Source organism: Bombina bombina, chromosome 3 (assembly GCF_027579735.1).
Source record: "Bombina bombina isolate aBomBom1 chromosome 3, aBomBom1.pri, whole genome shotgun sequence".
Taxonomy (NCBI): Eukaryota; Metazoa; Chordata; class Amphibia; order Anura; family Bombinatoridae; genus Bombina; species Bombina bombina.
In genome coordinates this window covers 377,558,153-377,583,038 of record NC_069501.1, presented here as the reverse complement: position 1 = coordinate 377,583,038, position 24,886 = coordinate 377,558,153, and the positions used below count along the sequence as shown (strand labels likewise).

The following is a 24,886-nucleotide window of genomic DNA, read 5'->3' as shown; positions in this document are numbered from 1 at the left end:
CTTGTGTTTAGAAAGCCCTCCTGCTGGAGCGGTCTCTGTAATGTGCTTTGTGTGCAGTAATATGTTGAAAGGCAGAAACTATGTAGATATACACAGAAGCTGAAGAATTCCACTTCCCTTTCCCCCTCCGGTTACCACAGATCTCCTCTAGTCTCTGCACACCCTTATAAATGCCGTGGTAACCGAGAGGGGGGAGGGAAGTGGAATTCCTGCAGCGTTAGAATGGACAGAAGGGAAAATATGCTGCTGAGTTTAGTAGCTTCTGTGTATATCTGCATCTGCTGATTTCACACAGTCCGTTCTAACGCTGCAGGAAATCCACTTCCCTCCCCCCTCCCGGTTACCACGGCATTTAATTAGAGTGTGCAGAGACTGGAGGAGATCTGTGGTAACCGGAGAGGGAAAGGGAAGTGGAATTCTTCAGCTTCTGTGTATATCTACATCGTTTCTGCCTTTCAACATATTACTGCACACAAAGCACATTACAGAGACCGCTCCAGCAAGAGGGCTTTCTAAACACAAGTTAGGGAGTGTGGAAAAAAGCCTTGTTCTGCAGCTACTGGGTACTACAAACGTATTCTCATGAAGTCAGAGGACTTTAAACTTTAACATCATTTTTAGGACCTTAAGCAGCAAAATTGATAATACATGTTAATTTAAAACTTTATTTTCTTTTAATGCTTTATTTAATTAGCCCATATTTTTTTGAGTGCATAATGGCCCTTTAAGAGCTTTCTGGGCTAACGCCGGTTTATAAAGCTCCTAACTACTGTACTCTAAAGTACACTAACACCCATAAACTACCTATGTACCCCTAAACCGAGGTCCCCCCACATCGCCGCCACTCGATTCAATTTTTTAACCCCTAATCTGCCGACCGCCACCTACGTTATACTTATGTACCCCTAATCTGCTGCCCCTAACACCGCCGACCCCTGTATTATATTTATTAACCCCTAAACTGCCGCCTACAACGTCGCCGCCAGCTACCTACAATAATTAACCCCTAATCTGCCGACCGCAAAGCGCCGCCACCTACATTATAGCTATGTACCCCTAATCTGCTGCCCCTAACACCGCCGACCCCTATATTATATTTATTAACCCCTAATCTGCCCCCCTCAACGTCGCCTCCTCCTGCCTACACTTATTAACCCCTAATCTGCCGAGCGGACCGCACCGCTACTATAATAAAGTTATTAACCCCTAATCCGCCTCACTAACCCTATAATAAATAGTATTAACCCCTAATCTGCCCTCCCTAACATCGCCGACACCTAATTTCAATTATTAACCCCTAATCTGCCGACCGGAGCTCACCGCTATTCTAATAAATGTATTAACCCCTAAAGCTAAGTCTAACCCTAACACTAACACCCCCCTAAATTAAATATAATTTTAATCTAACGAAATTAATTAACTCTTATTAAATAAATTATTCCTATTTAAAGCTAAATACTTACCTGTAAAATAAACCCTAATATAGCTACAATATAAATTATAATTACATTGTAGCTATTTTAGGATTAATTTTTATTTTACAGGCAACTTTGTAATTATTTTAACCAGGTACAATAGCTATTAAATAGTTAAGAACTATCTAATAGTTACCTAGTTAAAATAATTACAAAATTACCTGTAAAATAAATCCTAACCTAAGTTACAATTAAACCTAACACTATACTATCATTAAATTAATTAAATAAAATACCTACAATTACCTACAATTAAACCTAACACTACACTATCAATACATTAATTAAATACAATATCTACAAATAACTACAATGAAATAAACTAACTAAAGTACAAAAAATAAAAAAGAACTAAGTTACAAAAAATAAAAAAATATTTACAAACATAAGAAAAATATTACAACAATTTTAAACTAATTACACCTACTCTAAGCCCCCTAATAAAATAACAAAGCCCCCCAAAATAAAAAATGCCCTACCCTATTCTAAATTACTAAAGTTAAAAGCTCTTTTACCTTACCAGCCCTGAACAGGGCCCTTTGCGGGGCATGCCCCAAGAAGTTCAGCTCTTTTGCCTGTAAAAAAAAACATACAATACCCCCCCCCAACATTACAACCCACCACCAACATACCCCTAATCTAACCCAAACCCCCCTTAAATAAACCTAACACTAAGCCCCTGAAGATCTTCCTACCTTGTCTTCACCATACCAGGTTCACCGATCGGTCCAGAAGAGCTCCTCCGATGTCCTGATCCAAGCCCAAGCGGGGGGCTGAAGATGTCCATGATCCGGTAGAAGTCTTCATCCAAGCGGGGCAGAAGAGGTCTTCCATCCGATTGAAGTCTTCATCCAAGCGGGGCAGAAGAGGTCTTCCATCCGATTGAAGTCTTCATCCAGGCGGCGTCTTCTATCGACATCCATCTGGAGCGGAGCGGCAGCATCCTGAAGACCTCCGACGCGGAACATCCATCCTGGCCGACGACTGAACGACGAATGACGGTTCCTTTAAATGACGTCATCCAAGATGGCGTCCCTCGAATTCCGATTGGCTGATAGGATTCTATCAGCCAATCGGAATTAAGGTAGGAATATTCTGATTGGCTGATGGAATCAGCCAATCAGAATCAAGTTCAATACGATTGGCTGATCCAATCAGCCAATCAGATTGAGCTTGCATTCTATTGGCTGTTCCGATCAGCCAATCAGAATATTTTATTTCCCAGGTAAGTATGTATTTAGTTTTAAATAGGTATTATTTAGTTAATAATTGTAACTTTAATTTAGCTCTATTTTAATTATGTTAAATTAGGGGGTGTTAGGTTTAAGGTTACGGTTAGCGTTAGGTTTATGGGTTAATAGTTTAATTTTGGTTGTTGCGATGGGGGGGCTGGCGGTTTAAGGGTTAATAGGTTTATTTAGTGGTAGTGATGTGGGAGGCCAGAGGTTTAGGGGTTAATAGCTTTATTTAGTGGCGGCGATGTCGGGGAGCGGCAGAATAGGGGTTAATAGATTTATTATAGTGTGGGCGATTTGGGGTTTGGGGGAATAGGGGCTAATAACTTTAGTATAGTGGCGGTGATATCGGGATCGGCAGATTAGGGGTTAATAGATTTATTTTAGTGGCTGCTATATTGGGAGCCGCATATTAGGGATTAATAACATTATCTAGGTGTCAGCGATGTCAGGGGCAGCAGATTAGGGGTGTTTAGACGTGGGGTTTATGTTAGGGTGTTAGGTTTAAACGTAACTTTTTTTTCCCCATAGATATCAATGGGGCTGCATTACGGAGCTTTTCATTTCACGATCGCAGGTGTTAGTTTTTTTTCTGACACTTTCTCCCCATTGATGTCTATGGGGAAAGCGTGCACGAGCACGTCAAAACAGTGCTTGTATTTTTTGCGGTATGGAGGTTAATGCAGCCATATCGCACACACAAGGTGGCTGTTTCAAAACTTGTAATGGCAGCGCTATGGATGGTGAAATAAAGCAACTTTTGTTGCATTCGTTAAAAACCCTCTAGCGCGCATAACTTGTAATCTACCTGTTTGTGTTTTTTGCACATCCAGTGTACTTAAATTATGATTTATGCTATGCATATTTAATACGATTTATTCCTGTGTAATTTACATACAATTTTTGCTTTTTTGATAAAAAGCTATTTTTGGTGAAGAATTTGATTTTGATGCATGTTAACAATACATTTTTTTCTACATATTTTTGTGTGAATGGTTCAATTATTAGTTTTGCAATTTATTGTGCACTTTTGTAATTGTATGCATCTCTTTCCCATATGAAAATGCAATATATGCTACTTAGTGAGACACCCTGTTTTCAGGGTAAATAAAAGTGTCCCTTAGCCCTGCATCCTGCTCCCTATAACTTTTTTTTTTTTAGTAGAAAGGAAGCAGACAACACCTGTTTCCTCTGCCTCCAATGAGAAACTGTCTAACTTTCACAGGGCTGAGTGAATATAGCAAGAGCGCACATCGAGGCCTATGTAAGAAAGGTCTTGCGGACCTGATCCGACAGTGCGGATCAGGTCCACAAGACCTCGCTGAATGCGGAGAGCAATACGCTCTCCGTATTCAGCATTGCACCAGCAGCTCACAATTGAGTTTTCCAATGGAGATGTTAAATTGTGTTTCTCTTTAACAAATATGACTTTTAAAACTTGTATGTTTGTAATATTACTGTATATATCTGAAAATTCTCAATAAGGTTTATGAAAAAATGTTTAAATTATTTTTTGTCACAGTGTTTCATTGTGTTAAGTATACTTTGTTTTTACTATTGCACAGCACTTTCCTTTATGACTCATATCCTGAGATTTCTAAAACCCCAAAATCAATTCCCTCCCTGGCCTCCTACTGCAGGATCTTCATAAAGCAGGTTTTTCAGCTTATTGTTTAACCTTTTATGACATTTGGTTAAAGGGGCAGAGGAGAACCAATAAAATTACAATAAAGTGACATCAGACGGATGTTGTGATCTTACTATAGTTACCTGAAAAGCACAATGTATAGCTGCCCACAAGACAATCCTTATGTATGCCGCCCTTCCCACCATACCTAGAGAACTTGTTCTTAGTCACACATCAAACCTTTGTTATAGAAACTGCCTAAGCCTGACCTGCCTTAAACAAAAGACATTTTAATGTCTGGGTATGTCATAGAGTACAACTGTCTGTCTCCTCACTTCTCCAGTTGAATAGAACAAATAACTGCAGGGCTTACTTTTCCTCTGGTCCTTGGTCATGCACTTGTGTATCAGTGACTTCTTCAATAGTGTTGTCTTCCGCCTCTTTACTTTTATTGTTGTGAGGCAGTTCCTGAAAAAAAATCTTGTAGTACTATGTTATTGACTGTTTGTAGACTTTTGTACTTCTATAGGCTTTTAGCACACTGAAATAGACTGAATCTACTCAGTTAAATGTGCTTGTTCAATAGCACGTGAATCTCATGGTCAGATGAGTCAGTCTATAGCATTATTCATCCGACAAGGTTCACACAATGACTATTTATCCAATTATCATACTGTATGGAATTTATAAGACACGCACATTCTAATCAGAATTTCCATTAGTAGCTTTTTTTTTAGCATGTTAAGATATGTAAGATTACTTATCCAAGTATATTTAAAGTCACAGTAAAGTCAAAATTAAACTTTCATGATTCATATAGCGTTTTAAACAACTTTCCAATTTACTTTTAATATCAAATATGCTTTGTTCTCTTGAAATTCTTTGCTTAAAAGCATACCTAAGAAGACTAAGAAACAAAATGCACTAGTGGGACCTAGCTAGATATTGTTGGCTGCACATATATGACTCTTGTCATTGGCTCACACAATGTGTTCAGCTAGCTCCCAGTAGTGCATTGCTGCTTTTTAGACCTACTAGGTATGCTTTTCAACAAAGGATACCATCAGAATTAGGCAAATTTCATGACAGATGTAAATAGGAAAGTTGTTTACATACATTTATTTTTGCTAAACCATGAACAATAACCCCTACAAAGCAACCATCAAACTAGGACAGACAACAACAACAAATTACATTTCACACAGTAGTCTGGATTCACTAAACTTGCTGGGCTTCCATTTGTTAGGGGAGTTTTCAATGTGCTCAATGTATTCATTTTAGAATCAGTTGTTCTTTCAATGTCTCAAAAGTTGCCTTCATTTGAGAGAAAAGGGCTTCTCTAAAACAGGCAGCTTGCTTGGTTTAACAAAGCAGCACCCAGTAATGCTAAAAAGTGACACATTAACTTCAAGGCTTTGTGTAAAGTATGGTCAGTTGTAACTCAACAACTATTTCAGTAAGTTTGTATCATATTATGATATAAATTCAAACTTTGCAACAGAATATATTGCAATTCCTTAAAGGGACATAATACTCATATGCTAAATCACTTGAAAGTGATGCAGGAAAATATCACCTGAGAATCTCTATGTAAAAAAAAATAGATATTTTACCTCACAATTTCCTCAGCTCACCAGAGTAAGTGCTGTGTAAAAAGTTATTTCAGTTACTGCCCAGTTGCAGGTAAAAAAAAGAAGGAAGAAATGAACAGCAGCCAATCAGTATCAGCAGTGCTGAGGTCATGAACTCTTTTACTGTGACCTCATGAAATTTCACTTAAAGTGAATGTAAAGTTGAATGAATGAGTGCCCGGTTTTAAAAATACTATTCATTAAACTTTACATTGCCGTTTTTTTTTTTCAAAATACTTACCTTTTTCTTTAGGAAACCCAGACCGGCGATATTCCGCCTACAGCTTTACTGTACTTACCTCAGCAATGACGAAACCGGCTTCTTCCAATCATGGTGTGCACCCGAGAGCGTCCATCTCATGAGGCCATGCAACGATTGGAGGAAGCTGGTTTTGTTGTCATCATTATGCTAAGTACAGAGGAGCTGCGGGTGAAGGATCGCCGGTCTGGGTTTCCTAAAGAAAAAGTTAAGTATTTAAAAAAATGCTGTAATTTAAAGTTTAATGAATGAAAGTGCCCCTGTTTTTAATAGTATTTTTAAAAGCCAGGCACTTATTCATTCAACTTTACATTAGGTTTAAATCTCATGAGATTTAATAGTAAACTCCCTTTAACTGAATAGGGACAGACATACTGATTTGCTGCTTAAAGTCCTTTTCAATGGGGTGTGAATATTTTTCTTTTTTTCATAGAGATGTTCAGGTGATATTTTCTAGTCAACTTTTTATAGCTATGCTGCATCACTTTCAAGTGTTTCAACATTTGGTTATCATGGCCCTTTAAAGAGACATGAAACCCAAAAAATGTATTTCATGATTAAGATAGAGAATACAATTTTAAACAACTTTCTAATTTACTTCTATTATCTAATTTGTTTCATTCTCTTGGTATCATTTGTTGAAAGAGCAGCAATGCACTACTGGTTTCTAACTGAACACATGGTGTGAGCCAATGACAATAGGCATATATATCCAGCCACCAATCAGCAGCTAGAACCTAGTTTCTTTGCTGCTCCTGAGCTTTTACCTAGGTAAACCTTCATCAAAGGATAACAAGAGAAGGAAGAAAATTAAATAATATAAGTACGTTGGAAAGTTGTTTAAAAGTGTATGCTATGTCTAAATCATGAAATAAACAAGAACCAAATCCAGCCGAATTTATTCGAATCCGAATGAATCCGAAACAAATTCATTCTAATTTTTCCGAATTCGAATCGATCCGAACCGAAATTCAAAAACATCCGAATCGATCCGAACTGAACAGAAACAAATTTTTCGGCCATGCACAAATCACTCTCTTTAAGTCTCCATGGCTTTTTTTCCTTATAGATCTTAGTTGTAAGAAGCTACAAGATATCATTGTTAAAACAGTTATTTGTTAGCATGAATGCATTATAATCTGGCTTCACAATGGTTTCAGTTTGTAGCTCTGAAGGACCAAGCAGCTTGAGTATATCCAGGTAAGGTAACTGTGAACTTACACAGTAGTTATTAACCTTCCCATCATAAATACATACAAATAAAATGCAACATTCAATGCATGCAATGATAAATAATATTATTGTTTCTCAATGAATACTACCTGTGAACTTGGAATTAATATAAGCTCATCAATATCGTTCTTCTCCCTTAAAGAAAAAAAAGATTACAGTCATAAATGTAAATTGAATCTGAAAGAATCATCTTAATTCTGTAAACCTCTACCTTATTCCAATCCATCAGTGTTGTGGGAAAATAACATAATTTATATTTACCTGATAAATTATTTTCTTTCCTTGCATGGGGAGTCCACAAATCCATTCAATTACTAGTGGGAATTCAACTCCTGGCCACCAGGTGGAGGCAAAGAACACCCTAGCAAAGCTTCAAGTATGCTCCCACTACCCACAATCCCCAGTCATTCAGCCAAGTAATTAAGGAAAGAGAAGAAGACACAAAGGGTATAGAGGTGCCTGAGGTTTAGAAAAATGACTAAAAAGCCATCTTAAAATAAGGGAGGGTCGTGAACTCTCCATGCCAGGGAAGAAAATAATTTATCAGGTAAGCATAAATTGTTTTGCTTTTCAATGGCATGGAGAGTCCACAAATCCCACTACTGGGAACCATACCAAATCTAGAGTCCACAGAATGGAAGGGAGGGATACACAAGGCACTACGGCACTACGGCTTGAAGTACTTTCCTCCCAAAAAGAAGCCTCAGCTGAGGCAAAAACACAAAATTTGGAAAAGTTGGAAAAAATATGCACTTATAACCAAGGGGCTGCCTTGCAAATTTTTATAGGCCCAAGAGGAAGCGACAGCCCTAGTGGAGTGACCTTCATTTTCTCTGGAGGCTGCTGTCCAGTTGTCTCATAAGCTAATCGCATAACACTTCTCAATCAGAAGGAGAGAGTAGAAGAAGTGGCCTTCTGACCCCTCCATTTACTAGAAAAGACAACAAAAAGAGCAGAAGATTGCCGAAAATCTTTCGTAGGCTGTAAATAGAACTTCAAAGCACACATAACATCCAGATTGTGCAACAACTGCTCCTTCTTAGAGGAAGGATTTGGACAAAATGAAGGAACAATAATCTCTTGGTTAATATTCCATTCCAAAACCACCTTAGGTAAAAATCCTAATTTAGTACGGAGAACTGCCTTATCCGCATAAAGAATAAGATAAAGAGAATCACACTCTAGAGCTGAAAGCTCTGAAACTCTTCAAGCAGGGAAAATTGCCAGCAGAAACAAAACCTTCCAGGACAATAAATTAATATAAACAGAATGCATAGGCTCAAATGGAGCCTGCTGCAGAACTTTAAAAACCAGATTAAGACTCCAAGGAGGAGCAATTGACCTAAACACAGGCCTGAATCTAAACAAAGCCTGGACAAAAGATTGAACAGCTGGCAAAATTGACAGACGCTTCTGCAGAAGAATCGACAGAGCCGAAATCTGACCCTTTAGGGTAATGACTGATAAACCCTTCTCCAGTCCCCCCTGAAGAAAGGACAGAATATGGGGAATTCTCACCTGACTCCAAGAAAAAACCCTAGATCCACACCAATGAAGGTATTTACGCCATAGCTTATAATAAATCTTGTGAGTAACAGGCTTACGAGCCTGAATTGTAGTCTCAATAATCTTCACAGAAAAACCTTGTCTGGACAAGACTAAGCATTCAATCTCCAAACAGTCAGCTTCAGGAACACTACATTCGGATGGAGGAAGGGACCCTGAAGTAGAAGATCCTTCCTCAGAGACAATTTCCATGGAGGAAATTATGACATCTTCACTTGGACCGCAAACCAAGTTCTGTGAGGCCACGCTGGAGCTATTAGAATCACCAAAGCCTGCTCCTGTTTGATACAAGCTATCACCCGAGGAAGAAGGGCAACCGGAGGAAACAGATAAATTAGACTGAAATCCCATGGCACTGCCAGGGTGTCTACCAGATCTGCTTGAGGATCTCTTGATCTTGCTCCGTATTTTGGAAGCTTGGCATTTAGATAAGATGCCATCAAATCCAGCTCTGGAACTCCCCATGAGTTCCAGGATTAACATTGAGAAAACTTCCAGATGGAGAGCCCATTCCCCTGGATGAAACGTCTGCCTGCTTAGATAATCCACTTCCCAGTTGTCCACCCCTGGGATATAAATGGCAGAGAGATGACAACTGTGAGACTCTACACGCTGAAGAATGTGAGTCACCTCCTTCATAGCTAACAAGCTCCAAATTCCACCATGGTGGCTGATATATGCCACGGAAGTCATGTTGTCTGATTGAAATCTGATAAACCGGAGTAAACTCAGTTGAGGCCACACTGTTAGAGCATTGAGAATTGCTCTCAATTCTATTTATAGGGAGGGCAGACTCCTCCTGAGTCCAAAGTCCCTAAACTCTTAGGGACCCCCAAACTGCTCCCCAGGCTGGTATCCATGGTCACAATCTCCCAAGAAGGTCTTGGGAAACAAGTGTCCTGAGACAAATGGTCCTGGGATATCCACCAAGACATAGAAATCCTTGTCTGAGAGTCTAAAACTATCCTCTGAGAGAGATCTCAGTGGTCTCCATTCCATTGATTCAGTATACATAACTGTAGGGGTCTCAGATAGAAGCAAGCAAATGGAATAATGTCCATGGATGCAACCATAAGACCAATTACTTCCATGCATACTGCCACTGATGGACGAAGAGAGGACTGAAGAGAACGACAAGTCTCCAGGAGCTTGACCTCCATCAAAACAATCTTCATAGATACTGCGTCTATGATTGTCCCCAGAAAACATACCCTGGTACTTGGCACCAAGGAACTTTTCCCTAGATTGACCATCCACCCATGAGAGGGGAGAATAGCTAACAGAGAATCTGTATGGGATCTTGCTAACTGAAAAGATGGTGCCTGGACCAGGATATTGTCCAGGTAAGGAGCCACCACAATCCCTAGAGATCTGGTCACAGCCAAAAGAGCCCCTAGAACCTTCATAAAGATTCGAGCAGTGGTGAGGCCAAAAGGCAGGGCTACAAATTGGAAATGTTGAGCCAAAAAGCGAACCTCAGGAACTTGAAATGTTCCCTGTGGATAGGCACATGAAGATACACATCCTTTAGGTCTATGGTGGTCATAAACTGACCCTCCTGAACTAGAGGGAGAATAGAATGAATAGTCTCTATTTTGAAGGATGGGACCTTGAGAAACTTGTTGAGAGACTTGAGGTCGAGAATGGGTCAAAAAGTTCCCTCTTTTATGGGAACCACAAAAAGATTTGAATAAAATCCATGACCCTGTTCTGTTAGAGGAACTGGGATAATCACTCCCAGAGAGGACAGATCCTTTACGCAGTTTAAGAAAGCCTCTCTCTTACCTGGTTTACAGATAATCTTGATAATAGGAATCTGTCCCTGGGGGGACAAGACTTAAATCCTATTCTGTATCCCTGGGAGACTACATCCACTGCCCAAGGATCTGGAACATCACAAATCCAAGCGTGCTGAAAGAAGGAAAGCCTGCCCCCTACCTGATCCAGAACTGGATAGGGGGCAGCCCCTTCATGCTGACTTAGCATCAGTGGAAGGCTTTCTGGATTGCTTACCCTTATTCCAAGGCTGGCTAGCACTAAAAAAAGTCTTGGCTTGGTCAGATTTAGAAGATGCAGAAGATCTCTGTCTCTTGAAGTTACAAAAGCAATGAAAATTAGAAGTCTGACGACCCTTGGGTCTATTCTTCTTATCCTATGGTAAGAAAAAACTCCCTTTTCACGAGTAACCATGGAAATTATTTTTGCCAGACAGGATCAAATAAAGTCTTACTCTTAAAAGGTAGAGACAGAAGTTTGGATTTGCAAGTCACATCTGCAGATCAAGACTTTAACTAAAGGGCTCTGCAGGCTACTATCGCAAAACTAGAAATCTTGGCTCCCAGTCTAATAACTTGCATACTGGTATCACAGATAAAAGTATTAGCCAGCTTTAGAACCTTGATCATATCCTGGACTACTGGATCTCCTCTATAGTAGTCTCCTCTAAAATTAGATCAGATAATGAGTCACACAAATAAGAGGCTGCAACAGCAACTGTCGCAATACTAGCAACTGGTTACCACAGCAAACCCTGATGAATAAACATCTTTCTTAAATGACCATCCAGTCTCTAAAAGAGCAACTATCCTCAAGAGGAATAGTTCTATTCTCTTGGCTAAAGTAGATATAGTGCCCTCTACTCTAGGAACAGTACGCCACAGATCTTGCACTGAATCAGCCACAGAAAACATCTTTTTAAACACAGGAGATGGGTTAAAAGGAACACCCGGCGTCTCCCATTACTGAGATATAATGTCAGACATGCAATCTGGAACAAGAAAACCTCCACAGATTTAGGTTTGACATCAAAAACTCAGTTTATTAGCCTTTTTAGGTGGCTCTGCAACTGTTTCAGAGTTATACAAAGTAACAAAAACCTCCTTCAAAAGTAAACGGAGATGCTCCAGTTTAAATCTAAAATTAACCTCCTCAGAATCTACCGTACTAGGAACTGCAGATTCTGAATCAGAGATCTCCGTCTCAGAAGCTGCAGAGGAAAGATAACTGAGAAAGACTAACAAAATCAGTCTTGGTGGAATCAGAACCCAAAGAAATGTTCTTAGATTCCCTCTTCCTTTCACCAGAACTAGTCAAAGCACTTAGGGCTGCAGAAACTGCAGAAGTCAACTGCGCAGCAAAATCTTAAGGCAAACAAGCACTCCCAGAAACTGACTGAGAGGAACCGCAGGGCACTGCATATGAATCTGTCAAAGACTTTGACATGTTAGAGGAAGGCTGAGACAATCCCTGAACAGCATTATCCTGAAAAAAAGAAGGCTTAGATAAGAAAGAATCCTTATCCTTAGATAATAAAACCTTATTAAGGCAAGGGGAACAAAACTGCACAGGAGGTATAAACTGGGCATCTGCACAATAAAGACATTTATCAAATGACAGAGAAAGCTTGGGATCTGCATCCATAGTAAATAAAATAGCCTTTTAATTCCCTTATACTCTAATTTCAATATAAAAAATTAGAATAAAATTTTAAGCATAGATAAATAATAATTAAGACCGGAACCTCTACACCAAAGCTAAGCTGGAGAGACTCACCCAACCGTTAACCAGGAATCCAATCCACACCAGCAGATAAATCCTGTTCAAACTGCAGATCCTAGAAAGCTGCAAGCATCAGAGAGAGGTGACAGGCAGAAAAAAAACATCTAATGCAAGAAAATCCGGTCTGTCCCCCTTGAAAATCCAGCTTCCAAACAGCCGGCTAGAAACAAACCATTCAAAACTCAGGAAGTAACTGAGCGGTCACATGTCCTCAAATTCAAAAGTGAGATGCGGCTAAAAGAACCGCCAACAATTTCCTTAACGAGATATTACCCAAACTAAATAAAAGGTAAACTTGAACTGCTGCTCAATAAATCCCCAATCTTTTAAAAGGGATATTCACTCCCATAAGGATCCACATGTTCTCTAATTATCCTTTTTTTAAAAAATAAGGAACCCCTAAGTGCTGCATCCTTCTCACCTAGAAGGTAAAAGCACTTACCTGTGGATCCGCTGTAGGTACAGCAAACAGGTGTGACAGAATCCCCACTGACATAGACCTGTAGATAAAGAAAAAACAGAGTAACCAACCCTGGTTTTCTATATAGGGGTAGCAAAAATGTTGGAGGGTAAGCAAAGACCACCTCACCGTCTTCCAACTGCTAAAAGTCACCATTACTCTTACTAAAGAGAATTACATGGACACAGCATAACCCCAATTCTTGCTTGCAGGGAAAAGTACCCTTTAAAGGATTAACAACTTGATTTCTTCAGACACCTTCTTCGCATATCACCTACAATGTTAAACAAGCAAAGAATGACTGGGGATTGTGGGTAGTGGGAGGATGCTAGAAGCTTTGCTGGGGTGTTCTTTGCCTCCACCTGGTGGCCAGGAGTTAAATTCCCACTAGTGATTGAATAGATTTGTGGACTTTCCATGCCATTTGAAAGAAATAGGGCTAGATTACAAGTGAAGCACAATTGCGGGTGTTTTCTGATAGTGCAGGGAGCTTGTTCATTGCGCTTGTATTAAATTAATGAGTTAAAGGGACAGTCTACTACAAAATATTTATTGATTAAAAAAGATAGATAATCTCTTTATTCCCCATTCCCCAGTTTTGCATAACCAACACAGTTATATTAATACACTAATCTGTGATTACCTTGTATCTAAGCCTCTGCAGACTGCCCCTTATTTCAGTTCATTTGACAGACTTGCATTTCAGCCAATCAGTGCCCTCTTACAAGTAACTCCACTGGCGTGAGCACAATATTATCTATATTGCAAACATGAACTAACGCCCTCTAGCTGTGCAAAATTATCATATCCATTTAGATAAGCGGGGGTCTTCAAGGTTTATCTTTTAACTAAGAATACCAAGAGAACAAAGCACTTTGATAATTGATATAAGTAAATTGTAAAGTTGTTTAAAATGACATTCCCTATCTGAATCATGAAAGTTTAATTTGGACTACATAGTCCCTATAAAAAATCCAAAAATAACTCATTAATATTAAAGGGACAATGAATCCATTTTTTTTTTCTTTCATGATTCAGAGAGAACATGCAATTTTAAGCAACTTTCTAATTTACTCCTATTGTCAAATTGTCTTCATTCTCTTGGTGTCTTTATTTGAAAAGCAAGAACATAAGTTTAGATGCCGGCCCATTTTTGGTGAACAACCTGGATTGTTCTTGCTGACTGGTGGATAAAATTACCCACCAATAAACATGTGCTTTTCAGGGTTTCTGAAACAAAATTTGTCTGGATCCTTAGCTTAGATGTCTTCTTTTTCAAATGAAGATAGCAAGAGACTGAAGAAACATTGATAATAGGAGTAAATTAGAAAGTTGCCTAAAATTGCATGCTCTATCTGAATCACGAAAAAAAAAATTGAGTTCAGTGTCCCTTTAAGCACTTTTTGAGACCTGAAGTAAATTGTTATTATTAATTGTATAGCACAGAGCTACATAATAACTACTTGTGTATCATCTGCTTAGCACCCTTGGCTTTGCTTTTGAGCAATATCCAACATGAATTTTACTGCATGTCCCCATGGAAGTCTATTATGTGAGGGATGTAGTACCAGACATGCAGAAGTTAGTGTGCCCTAAACTTTCACTCAAGCAATAAAAGGTAACTTTGGCAAAAATAAAATTGCTAATGATTCAGATTGAGCAATGTTAACGCACAACAGAAGTATTGTTTGTGCACACCACTTGTAATCTAGGCCTTTGGATGCAAGTTTGAGCGATTTTTGCCTTTGTTTTCTTTAATTCCAATTCACTGCAATAGCTAAATTATTAAAGCCTAAAGGGACGTGATTTAAACAGAGTGTGTAATAAAAAAAATCCATGTGTTTGTCTTTTAGGGTTTTAAATATTTTGAATATTTTATGAAAAGATTGCCACCTTATAAATGGCGAGAAACAACTGTGAGATCTACTGTGCAAAAATCTTTACAGAATTACCCTATGATTAGAGAGACTATTCCGTATACGCCCCCGGAATGCCCATATTCAACCTGTTTTACAGAACAAAAACAATTATGCTTTGTATTTTGTACTGTCTTGCTTTGTTTTCTCACATTCAGTGTACTTAAAGGACCAGTAAATACAGTAGATTTGCATAATTAACAAATGCATGATAAAAAGACAATGCAATAGCATTAGTCTAAACTTCAAATGAATAGTAGCATTTTTCTGACAAATGTCAAAGTTATGTCTATTTCTCCACTTTACATACAAATTTTACATTTTTAATAAAATACCAATTCTGGTGAACAATTTCATTACCATTTTTATGCACCTTAAAGGGACATGAAACCCAAAAGTTTTCTTTCATGATTCAGATAGAGAATACATTTTTAACCAACTTTCCCATTTACTTGTTATTTTTAATTTTCTTTCTTCTCTAGCTATCCTTTTCTGAAAGGTTTATCTAGGCAAACTCAGGGGCAGCAGATAACCTAGGTTATAGCTGTTGATTGGTGGCTGGATATATATATATATATATATATATATATATATATATATTGATTGTGATTGGCTCACCCATGTGTTCAGTTAGAAACCATTAGTGCATTGCTGCTCCTTCAACAAATGATACCAAGAGAATGAAACAGATTAGCTAATAGGAGTACATTAGAAAGTTGTTTAAAATTTTATTCTCTATCTGAATCATGAAATAATTTCTTTTGCAAGATGTACCGAGTCCACGGTTTCATCCTTACTTGTGGGATATTATCCTTCCCAACAGGAAGTGGCAAAGAGATCACCCACAGCGGAGCTGTCTATATAGCTCCCCCTTTAACTCCACCCCCCAGTCATTCTCTTTGCCGGCTCTAAGCAGGAAGGGTAAAGTGAAAGAGGTGATAAACTGTTAGTTTTTATTTTTCTTCAAGCAAGGTTTTGCAAGCAGTGGTGCCTTCCGTTTAGGTTCCTGTCTTGTCCCTCCCTTCATCAAAGCTTTGGTATTGTTATCCCACAAGTAAGGATGAAACCGTTGGACTCTGTACATCTTGCAAAAGAAAACAAAATTTATACACCTCACATCTTTGAGCCCTTATAACTTTTTTGTGCAATTTTTCTTAAAATCATTTTTATCAGGGGGGCGGAGCCTGGCTGTGAAAGTAAATGGCCGCACATTGATAGTGCTCTGATACCCTAATACTCTCAGCACTAGGATAAGCACGACAACCAGCACCTAGACCGGTAATAATCTGACATAACTGGCTCTACCATATGACCATACAAGAATCGGAGGTGAAATTGAACGAAATTGCCGATTTGCAGGGGCAGCATAGGGAGAGGCCTGCAAACCACCGGAGCAGTACTACGCATTGTTGATTCCCGCGCCCTGTAACCTGAAAAGACAAGAGTGGCCTGTCGGCGGAAACTAACAGCAGCCGCTGCGCTAATGTACAGATGTGCTGGGCTATGATCTGGCTAAAGCAGCTGTGACAGCACCACACTCGCCGCAGTACGGCACACGCTGGCAAAGTTGCGGCCCATATCGGGCCATGAAGTGGCGACTGGGCCGCAGTGTATCCCACCGGCTGAGGTTCCTGAAGTAAGAAGAAACAGAGGAGCATGCAACACAGCCTCCGACAACTTGCAAATTGATTAAAGAGTGTGCCGGTGAAGCGGTGAGTGGCGTCAGTTGGCGCATATTATACTAAGGTACCATACACACCGAAAACCACAAAGGGCAGACTTACATAATCACTAGGAAATCGGCCCACATTTATATCTAAAAAGCTGATGCACGAAACCATATGAGTAATCTTTACCGCACTGTGGTTCTCTTGTTAAGTGACACAGGACCGTTGTGACATATAAATATTACGCAGTTGGGACTCTGTGAAAGCTGCAGGGCTGCCATTTACACAGCGCCACGTGTGGGCTAATAGCCTTTATATTAACAATCAAGAGATCAATAGAAAGACCTGTCCTTTGGGGCATATGTGACTCACACTATAAACATGTCAAGCAAGAGAGGTACCAAGCCCCAAAAGGTCACACACTCCTCTAACATGGACAGCTATCTTATTCCAGCAGATATAGGACAGGGATCACATAAGGACACCTCTGACTCAGTTAGCATGCAGGAGGCAGTAGCTGCACATAGCGTTGATCCTAAATATAGCAATTACATTACAAAAGATGATATAAGGCATCTATCATCTAAGAGTGACATAAAGGAAGCCATCATGGAAATGAGAAATATGTTTGGTGAACTTAAGAAAGATATTGCTACTATAGACCACAGAGTCACGCTTGTGGAAGAGTCACAGGAGGCACTGCGCTCTGATGTACAGCACAACACTAATTGCATACAGACACAGGACGCAACTATCATGAACCTGAATGAGAGAATTGAAGACCTAGAAAATAGGAGCCGACGGAACAACCTGAGAATAAGGGGAGTTCCTGAGGCTGTGGCTCCAGCAGAAATAAATGAATATATACAGAAGTTGTTTAAAGACATCAAAAACAACCCAGAAGACGAAGATATTCATGTGGAAAGAGCCCACAGGGCCTTAAGGCCTAAACCACCAGCCAGGGCCCCACCTAGAGACATTATTGTCAAATTTTTATCTTACAGGGATAGAGAAGACATACTCCGGCATGCCAGAAATAGGCAACCCCTGACTCACGAGGGAGTAGAGATCCAGGTTTACACGGATTTGTGTCCTGCAACGTTACAGAAATGGAGAGAAATGCGCTTCCTTACTCTGAGCCTCAAAGAACACAGGGTCCCATACCGATGGGGCTTTCCGACTTCTCTGATTGCCTCCAAGGATGGAGTTACAGCCACTTACCGCACAGAGACTGACCTACCTGCCTTTAATCAAGCCCTTGGATTACAAATAAGGCATGTTGGCCCCTTGGCTGAACAAGCACAAGGAGGAGAAAATCACAGAGCGGACAGAAACCTGCACGGCAGAGGACCTCCTTGATGCTTGTACCCTTCCATGGTGCAGACAAAGTGTGGGCTCGTGGGTAGAGTCACGAAGCTGGTCGTATACCGAGTACGGCAGACTCCATGCATATAAGACTTAGATCGACACATCTGGCAGCTAAGTACAATGTTTGATATATCCCTCATAGTTACACTCAGAAGTTTATTGAATAGATTCCTACTGCTTAAAAGAATCTCTCAAAGGGGGGAGACACTGGCCACCTGGAGCTGGCAATAAGACATGACACCATCAGAGTGACTGTTGTTTAATTTGTACTGTTGGTAAATGTTGAAAAACCCAGTTGATTTAGTAAATTATAATATCTACAGTTTATAACAAATGTTATGTTCTCTATATTTGCATTCTGATTGTCTTAGAATGGATCTTTACTGCTCTACATAAAAGACTCTCTCGATTGGGGGAGACATTAGCCACCTGGACCTGGCCATGGACATGACTTCACCAGAGTACTTGCTGTTGAACATTTACTGCTATTGAATGTTGAAAACTGTAACTCAGTGAGTGATTGGTTATGTTTGTGGTCTATATCAAATGCTCCATATGATTGATATGCTGCCCAGGCCGCAATTGGTAATGGCTGATTTAACCGTGTTGGCTGTGATGCAGTATTGATTATTAATAGATAATGTTCTTAGAAATGAAACCCATAAATGTTTAAAGTCACTGTTTAAGCACGGTTCATATTTGTTTAAGGTAGTCAGCACTATACTTCCTCATTCTAGGTTTTTAACAGCATATTTTGATGCCAAATGTAATTATGTGTTGCCATAACTCGATGCTTTGATATTTGGTTATTTTACCCTTCCTCTATGGATTCCACACTGCATATGGGAGCACATTAGCACTATACTGCCCTATTAAAGGCGAGCTGTATGATACTATTAACTATGTCCCCCATAACACAAAAGGGATATTGAAATATAACCTTACTCTAGATAGGATCCCAATCCCCTAAAAGGCCAGAAGTCAGGCCCTTAAGCCTCACCCCCATCTAGAGATATAGCATATAAATCCGACTAGTCAATGTCGATCACTAAGTTAAAATGTAGCTTTTAATAGAGCCAGACAAGCCGGGGTCCCATGGTACATGAGTCAGGGGTCATTTTGGGGGTCCCATAGCGCAGAGCGCCTTTATAGCATTTACAGTTAGATTATGGGCAATCATTCACGGAGTGCACCCTCTATGATCTACATTAAGAGTCAAAATTCATGTTTTATTACCAAATTGTTGTGTTTATCCACAAGTTATGCAATTTATATATAATATTTCATTTGCTGAGAGTATAGGGGTTACTACCCCCTTTATTTGTTTATTCATACTTACTAGTGGAGAGTGACTATACCTTTTCTCCACTTTATAGTCTTGATTTCTTTTCTTTTCCTCATTCTTTTCTTATTTTTTCTTGATTACTAACTTCCCACTTCTTGGCTCTTTCTTAAGACCTCCTATGGGGCATCTATTTCTTTTTCCTTTGATAACTCCCCTCTTATCTTAGCTTTCTTGCTTATATAGTTTATTAAATATACCTTAGCCCCCTTCCCTTGCCTTTCCCTTCCCTTACTTCCCTCTTATCCTCCCCCCTTTTTTTTATTTATTTATTTTTTTTATTTATTTACCACACTACCCCCTCATTACCAAATAATCTACCTTACCCATCACAGTCTATCCCCTAGTTTGCAATATGGGAGGCACTGATAACTCGACGATGGAACTTATCACAATTAATGTGAAGGGATTTAACAGCCCAGGGAAAAGATCAATTGTGACTAGGGACCTTAAAAGGATGGGAGGGGATATTGTGTACCTCCAGGAGACACATTTCTCCAAATATAGAGAACCCAAGTGGTACAACCAAAACTTCCCAGTGGCGTATTTTGCCTCTGGCCCGATCAAGAAAAATGGGGTGGGGATCCTGTTTGGGGCGGGTGTGCCTTTCCAGATGGAGCAGACGATAAAAGACCCTGATGGCAGGTTCCTGATACTGGTCGGAACTTTATATGGAAAGTATGTAACTTTCATTAATGCTTATGCCCCAAACCTGGCACAAGATGTTTTTTTTTAAAAACTGAAGAACGAGATTCTAGAAGCACAGAAAGGGATTATATTCCTAGGAGGGGATTTTAACATCTCATTTTGCCCCACTCTTGATGCTTCGGATGGTCTATCTAGCACCAAACATAAAATAGTTAAGCAGATTGCTAAATGTATTAGAGATTTGGTTCTCCATGATGTATGGCGCACAATGCACCCAACCACTAAGAACTATTCATTCTATTCATTCTATTCCCATCCTCATGGGAAATACACGAGGATAGATTACATTTTCACAGATTCTACGGGGCTGTCTTATGTAACTGGCAGTAACATAGGACAAATCACTTGGTCTGACCATGCCCCAGTGAAATGCTCTATAGAATGGCCGGAGCAACCAACCATTCCATTTATATGGTGCCTCATCCTTACTAGATGACAACATGTTGAAACAAAAACTAAACAGCACTATTGAGGAATAGTTCCGCAATAACACAAGAGAGGGGCTGGCCGACACCACAGTGTGGGAGGCACATAAGTGCGTCCTGAGGGGCGTTTTGATCAGGCATGTGTTGGCTATACGACGGGAGCGACGATCCCACTATGCTGCTCTTTTGGAGAGTGTAGCACAGGCGGAAAACGCACATAAGACACGGCCGGCGGATGTCACAATGCAGGCAGATCTGGCAAGGACGAGAACGGCACTTTTGAGCTATTTACAAAAGGAACAACAAGCAAAAGCTCTCAAGCTTAGACAACATTACTTCGAGCAGAGTAATAAGGCAGGGAAACTGCTAGCGCGTGCTCTAGCACACCAAAGACTCAAAACCTATGTTTATGAAATTGCTGATCAACTTGGTGTGGAGCAGCAAGAAGGCCCAGCAATTGCTGACACCTTCGGACACTTCTATGAAGCCTTATATAACTTGCACCCTAGAGACATAGGGAGCCAAGATGGGGCACTTAAAGAAAACCGAGAGAAAGCTATCATAGACTACCTGGGCGGATTAGAGATGCCCGGATTAACGCAAACAGAAGCTGAGCAACTTGAAGCCCCATTCACGGTAGAGGAGATTCAGCTAGCGATCAAATTACTCCCAGGGGGTAAAAGTCCGGGCCCAGATGGGTTCGGAATGCGGTATTATAAAATATTTCAGGACAAGCTGATACCTCATCTACTACAAATGTTTAATCAGATTTCAGAAGGAGCCGTCCTGCCGGGTTCTATGCTTGAAGCGCACATTTTAGTCATACATAAACCAGGGAAACCTGAAAAGCAGCCTGGTAGCTATAGGCCGATATCGCTCCTAAACTCAGATGTAAAGATCCTAGCAAAACTCATAGCGAATCGCCTTGCTAAGCTTTTACCGCAACTCATTTCTACGGACCAGGTAGGGTTTGTACCGGGCAGAGAGGCCCGGGATAACATTCTCAAGGTGTCCCAATTGATATGCTTCACGCATAATACTTCAGCTCCGTTGGCACTTGTGTCCACGGATGCTGAAAAAGCCTTTGACCGGATCAACTGGTCTTTTATGCGGCACACACTGGTCAAACTGGGATTCCGTGAAGGCATTATTCGTACGATCTTCTCGCTGTACTCAACACCTAGCGCTAAGGTCCGGGTAAATGGTATGCTCTCGAAACCCTTCCCGATCACCAACGGGACGAGACAGGGGTGTCCCCTGTCACCCCTACTATTTGCTCTAATAATGGAGACGCTCGCATGTAAGATTCGTAGCAATCCTAACATTTCAGGTGTAGCTCTCGGTCCCAGGGAGCATAAACTAGCAATGTATGCGGATGACGTTCTAGTGACGCTCTCCGACACTTCGCTATCACTCTCTGCCTTATTGACTGAATTTGAGGATTTTGGAAAAGTCTCTGACTTTTCGCTCAACCTATCAAATTCTGAGATTTTGAATGTGACAATACCGACTGATACCTTTCTCGAAACCTGTGACAAATGCCCTCTTAGTATAGCTCCACACCGCCTGAAGTACTTGGGGGTTTATCTAACTCCGGTTCTGACTGAAATGGTTGAAATAAACTACAAATTGATTAGAGACGCGGTGACAGAGGACATGACCAAATGGAAAAATAAATCTATTTCATGGATGGGCCGCGTCCATGCGGTCAAAATGAATGTGCTACCAAGGGTCCTGTATGTCATGCAGGCACTCCCTCTCTGGTCGGCTATGCCCTTTGTACACCAGATTCAGTCGGAAATGGAAGCATATATTTGGAATGGCTTAAAGCCAAGAATTAGAAAGAGCACAATGTATATGCCTAGAGACAGAGGGGGCGCTGGAGTTCCATTATTGAAAACATATTTCAAGGCAATAAATGCCCAGCGCCTAGTTCATTGGTGTCAAAACAAGGCAGACAAAGCCTGGGTTTATATGGACTGTGAAATCTTGCAAAGGGGTAATGTGGGTACACTCGCATGGATATCGATTGAAAATCGGTCCCCTCTAATGCACCAATATCCTCTTCTGAGTAATGTCTTCAGTGAATGGGACGCATGGGTCAAAGAGGATGCATCCATCTCTTCTAAACCGTCGCCGGTGACACCGGCCTTTGAAAACCCAGACAACGCTCTAGCAAACGAAGCCCGATCCCAGAGACATACATATACTCTAGCAGAAGCAGCCATATATAACGCATTCGACGAAGGCAAGCTTCAAACCCAGGAAAATCTAATGAAATGGAGTCGATGGCTTTTCTCGCCTTGGTTCAGAGTGGCACAGTTTCATCACTATATTAAGGGGCACAAAGATATGACCCCCTTCACGAGAGAAAGGACCATCTTTGAAAATATCTGCACGATGGATCAAACGCCAGGGCATTTGATTTCCCGTTTATATAAGCTTTTACTGACAAGGAATGATGAGATGCTGCCCTCTTACGCAGAGGCATGGCGAGCGGAACTTAACTTAAACATCACCCGCAAAGAGTGGTGGCAGATCTTTAATAGAGCAAAGACGACATCGGTATCAATGAAGTTGCAAGAGATGCACTTTAAATTTCTAAGCCGGTTGCACCTGACCCCGCAAAGGCTGCATAAGATCTATCCACAGGCAAGCGATGAGTGTTGGAGGGGTTGTGGGGAGATAGGCACCATACTGCACATTTGGTGGTCATGCCCGAGAATTCATGACTTCTGGGAGAGAGTCCTTGCAGAGAGTAGTCGGCTTCTTGGGGTGATTATACCCGCGAACCCTCAATACTTGCTATATCATAATGTACCCAAAATTGTTATAGAGGCAAAACATAGACTTTTCTTACTGATATTGAACTGTGCAAAGAGCCTGATCCCAAAACACTGGAAGTCGGTTATTGCACCAAACTTCACTGAATGGAAGAATGGGGTAAGCGATCTGCTCGGTCTGGAGAGGTTCCACTACCTTAAAATAGGAAAGCTGGATCTACACGAACATATGAGTTTAATCTGGGAAGGGAAAGGCATCTGAATTCCAGGAGTAGAACTTCACTGATATGGAGGTGTGAAACTGGGAGGTACACATTAATGCTAATACTCTAGAATGGTGTGAGATATAGGGAATGATGAGATTAGAAAACTGTAATAAACCCCCCCCCTCTTTTTTTTTTTTCTTCTCTCTCTCCCCAAGTTTCTGCCCTCCCCCCCCCCCTCTCCCTTCTTCTCTTCTTTCTATCTCCTCAATTTTCTGATTGGGTATAACTTGATACCCAGGCTAGTTTTCTATCCTAACTATGGGATACAGCACTCATAAAAAAAAAATTATGCGTAAAAGATATGCTGAAATTGTTAACAATGTGCCAGAAACATATACTGGGAGTACAGTTTCGAGAAAATTTTTACTTATGCACTGTAACTTTTGCTATTCTCCTAACAATATGCATAATATGTAATTTGTTATCTTTGTTTGTTTATCAATGACTGTAATACTCTAAATTCTGGTCATTCAATAAAGCATTTAAAAAAAAAAAAAAAAAAAATCATTTTTATCAGATAGTGTTATTATGAGTGTAACTGTACTTATGATGTGTTTTGTGACACATTTTGATTCAATTGCATCCAAGTGATTGCGTTTATTTTCAACCTTATGCGTGCAAACACCTGCGATAAACCCCTTTTCGCTTCCGTGTATCTGTTAGCGCTCCACTTGTAATCTAGCCCATAATGTTATTCTTAAGCATGTGTTTATTCTGCTCCTTATTAATAACAACAATAAAAAGCAAGAGAGTTGTTCTAAAGCTTTGATACATTAGTTTGCAGGTTTAGAAACTCTGATGTAGAGAAAATTATATATCCCGTTTGGACAGATTGTGTATTTTGTGTCCTGGTAATCACATGATTTGTTCAGTTGTTCCTGTTTAATGGGAATAAAACTGCAATTTAACTGCATACTGGAATCCTAATGATGAGAGAATATGTAAAAAAAAGCATGTATTTGCTTTAGGATAGCATGAAATATGTAATAGGAAATTACTACAAAAAATGTATGTATGAAATAGATGAATTTAAACAGGAAATGTAGTAACATTATTTATTTAAAATACAACACAAAATATATAGAGGCCAATTTAACAAATGTCTTGTGGACCTGATCCGACAGTGCGGATCAGGTCCGCAAGACATCGCTGAATGCGGAGAGCAATAAGCTCTCCGTATTCAGCATTGCAGCAGCAGCTCACAAGAGCTGCTGGTGCAATGCCGCCCCCTGCAGACTTGCGGCCAATGGGCCACCAGCAGGGGGTGTCAATCAACCCGATCGTACACGATCGGGTTGAATTCTGTCAATTCTTTGTGACCGCTGCTCCATAACTTGTTTTCTGGCGAGTCTGGAGACTCACCAGAA

At 40.2% G+C, this 24,886-nt stretch overlaps 1 protein-coding gene across 4 annotated transcripts in view; it reads right to left on the bottom strand.

The window, feature by feature from the left end:
- Positions 1–24,886, bottom strand: part of LOC128653313 (EF-hand calcium-binding domain-containing protein 4B) — a 216,855-nt gene that overhangs the window by 64,629 nt on the left and 127,340 nt on the right. For 2 of the 4 annotated variants that reach the window (XM_053706522.1, XM_053706525.1), the window contains exons 9-10: positions 7,550–7,595; positions 4,711–4,826 (exon numbers count right to left, since the gene is read on the bottom strand). In XM_053706522.1, the coding sequence (XP_053562497.1) occupies positions 4,711–4,826; positions 7,550–7,595 (162 nt within the window). The remainder of the gene's footprint in view (positions 1–4,710; positions 4,827–7,549; positions 7,596–24,886) is intronic. The other 2 variants (XM_053706523.1, XM_053706524.1) reach the window with 2 other exon arrangements.